Source organism: Ciona intestinalis, unplaced genomic scaffold (genome assembly GCF_000224145.3).
Source record: "Ciona intestinalis unplaced genomic scaffold, KH HT000782.1, whole genome shotgun sequence".
Lineage (NCBI taxonomy): Eukaryota > Metazoa > Chordata > Ascidiacea > Phlebobranchia > Cionidae > Ciona > Ciona intestinalis.
The window spans coordinates 859-4,509 of NW_004191103.1; the positions used below are offsets into that span (position 1 = coordinate 859).

At 36.1% G+C, this 3,651-nt stretch overlaps 1 protein-coding gene across 1 annotated transcript; it reads left to right on the top strand.

The window, feature by feature from the left end:
- The first annotated feature begins 2,069 nt into the window (after positions 1–2,069).
- On the top strand, positions 2,070–3,614 carry LOC100186518 (gastrula zinc finger protein XlCGF9.1). The gene has a single exon (XM_009861392.3). It carries the CDS (start codon positions 2,130–2,132, stop codon positions 2,730–2,732), a length of 603 nt encoding a protein of 200 aa, XP_009859694.1. The 5' UTR covers positions 2,070–2,129; the 3' UTR covers positions 2,733–3,614.
- The last annotated feature ends 37 nt before the right edge of the window (positions 3,615–3,651 follow it).

Below are 3,651 nucleotides of genomic sequence, written 5' to 3' on the forward strand. Positions count from 1 at the left end.
TATAAGTTTTCTTCAGTAGTGTAGAAACTAGAAACGGGCAAAGTTTTTATGGGAAATCCCATACACTTAACTTTATCAGTACTAACGCACAATGTGGAATAATAACACACGGCAACGATTGCACAACTTCCTACTGTTGGCAACGGAAATATTCATCCACCAGACAAACTATATATCCCACGGTCTTATTTAAAATGAAGGATTCATATTTGTGACAATGATGTTTAGCTATATAGTTAGGGTGGGGGAAGACGGGACAAATTTAGCGCATAATATCTAAATATCCTGATCGTATTTTATACAATTAAGTGTAGTCAATGGGAATCATGACGATATGGTTTTATAATCCTTTATTCTTTAAATGTTCTTTGTTTTTTACTAAATGGGAGATAAATATAGAAAGAAAAGTCGTCCCAGCTTTCCCCACCCTACTATATATATATATGCTTATAGGTATAACGTCAAAGCTAATAGCTCTATATTTATTCGATATTCTTGTTTTCCGTTTCGTTTATGTTTTGTGTGTTTATTTCAACAGTTTAAGTTCACTCCACTCATTGCTGCTTTCATTCGCATTCCTATTCGTGGTAACTCTTGTTTTTACGTCTATTTTGTCACAAGATCGACTGCAGGCATATACGCACTATACGCATATGCAGCATGTCAGAAAAGCGAGAGTTTTGGCGCTTTTGCGCGTACAGTGTTGCTGTTTCTTATACTTATCTATTGTGTGGATGAGTTTGTAAGCAGTTCTATGGGCTTATCTAGAACGATAGTTGCATGGCGGAAGCCGTGGAACCTAACTGCAAAATCTGGAGCCAAATCAAAAACACCCTTGCTGTTACGTATCTAAACGTTGCAGTTATCACGCCTTTCTTTTGTTTGTGTCTTTTGGCGCGAAATTGTTGCGTTTATAAGCGTGTTGTGGTCTGTAGTAACATGATGTATACAAGAGTGAACTGAGTTAAGTGTTGTTGTAAGTAAGAGGAATAAGCACGACGGTAAACTACAGTGAATAAGTCGTGGTATCGCCACCTATTGGCCAATATGTGGTTAAGTGTCCCCCCGTTATATTTAGAGTAATTAACAGCACCAGCTTCGAGAAACTTTCGATAGTTAATTCGAATAAAATCCATCTGTAACTCTTAAAACCGTAACACAGCACAAACGAATATATATCGTACAATCAAGTTTAAGGGTCTCAGACAGTTTAGTTTTTACAAGTTCAAACACTTGAACAATCGTATTTATAACCGGTCAGAAGTGACGTGGATGTAACAGAATACCCATAAATCTAATGTCACGTGTATCCGGCCGGCGGCCAATATTATTATCATCATCGTTGTGTAGACCGCATGTTAATCATAACTGAGTTCGTACTAATCGTACATATACAATACAAGCTTCTTCAAGGTCACGCCTGCTTATATAATCGAACCTCAACATTACAGTGGAAATTAAGTGAAAATGATTTTAATCAATATTTTATTACCGAAGGAAATCCCGGGTATATATAATCGGAATAAAACAAATAAAAGAAAATCATATCGCCATAACAAATAAAAGTACAAGAAAACTAAATTCGACGCAGACTGATAAGTACATTTAATATTCGCAACAATTTATTGATTTGAACGTTCCACAAGTTCGTTGCTTCAGCGGTTAACTACTGGCAAAATACTTTACAAAATGTTCCGTTTGTAATGTTCAGTTTAGGGGTCTGAATTCAAACAAACAATTTCGCCGATGAAAAGGCACGTCTCTTATACCATGCAAGTAATGCTATATTATGGACCAGGGCACCAGGCTTTAAAATAAACGGGTATTACTGATGTTTACTGCGGAAAAAATGTAAAAACGTTTTGTGCCAGTGTAAATGCGTTATACTTTTACGCAGTTTTATGTACGTTTAGAAAAATGGTTTTATCGAATATCTGGTGTAGCTAGTCTATAGAAGAATGTGAGGGTTTTGTTCGTTTAGTCACTTTTTATATGACATTATTTTGCTTCATTTTAGCGTGTCGCCACTGACCAATGGTATATGTTAGTGTGAAATTATACAGCAATATCTAAAACAAAATCAATTAAAGCTTTTATCTTCGCACTGTTTGGGTGACAACTACAACAGAATGTCTGATGTTCAACGGACAGGTCAGGAAATTTTGGACAGTGAATCACAATTAAATAATGGAACCAGATGCGTTGTTTGTGATAAGGAATTGAAACATCGAAGCAGACTGTTGGTGCATTTGCGAACTCACACGGGTGAAAGGCCGTTCAAATGTAAAATTTGTAAAAAGGCTTTTAATGAACTTCGTGATCTAAAAGATCACCATAAGAGAATTCACGAGAAACACAGACCTCACATGTGTGAATTTTGTGACAAATGTTTTGTTGATGTTGGTACGCTGAAGAAACACTGTCGAATTCACATTGGTGCAAAACCACACACGTGCAAACATTGCGACAAGTCATTTATACACCGAGGACACCTCAACTTACATGAGCTTATCCACACGGGGGAAAGACCATTTATGTGTGATTTGTGTCCAAAATCATTCAAACGCAAGGAACATGTTACAATTCACAAAGTATCTCATTCTGGAGAAAAGCCCTTTAAATGTAAAAACTGCAATAAAACATTCGGGATGATTGGTAGTTTAAGGGCACATAATAGAAAGGTTGATTGTGTACCAGTCAACGCCTCAGGTTTAAAAGAATTGACTTGTTAAAGAGTTGCTCTTGTTTCATAATATACTTGGGTGGAGAAAGACGGGACGCCTTTAGCATAAAATATCTAAATGTCCTGATCGTATTTTAAATAATTAACAACGGGCTATGCAAGTCGTGGGGATACGATTTTATAATTCTTTTAATGTTCGTTGTTTACTATCAAATGGGACGAGACAATAGAAGAAAATTATGTCCCATCTTTCCCCACTCTACTAGACTTTGTTACTTTTGATGTTTTGTTGTACATTAGGGTGGGGACTGGGGAATATGGGACACCTTTTCATTCCATTTTCTTGTTCCAATCGATATACTTCTTGTAGCGGGCACTATTGCGCATGCGAAGTAGGTCGGAACAAATATAATGACCACCCGGTCCAAATTTATTACGTCTCCCCGTTGAAAACGTTCCAAACTCGTTTACACGTTAAAACTTTAGTTTTTGATTTAAAGTCAGCAGAACTGAGTTAGGTATGTTATTTGAAGCCCATAAGCAAGTACTACTAACAAACTTGTTTTATGCTGGTTTAATTAGCATATTTTACTTAATTTACTAACACTTCTCATTCAAAATTACTTGTAAAATCTCTATCTATGTACAAATTTTCATTTTTCGTTGGTATGCCCCTTTAGAATAGAAATTGAATACTTGAATGTAGGGATATGGTATCCCACCAGCACGGAAACCAACAATATGACGGTGAATCCAATGTAAATTGAATGCACTTTTGTTTAGGGGTGTTATACCCAGAGCCATAGACTTTGGTTTTACCAATGTAAATAACTATTATAACTAGTTATATATACATTGGTTATACCGAAGCCAATGCATTTGGCACTGCTCAATGGTAAAAGGCTTATTCAAATAAAAAAAAAAAACGAGTAAAATCGAGTAACTTACACAGCGTAGTGTACAGAACA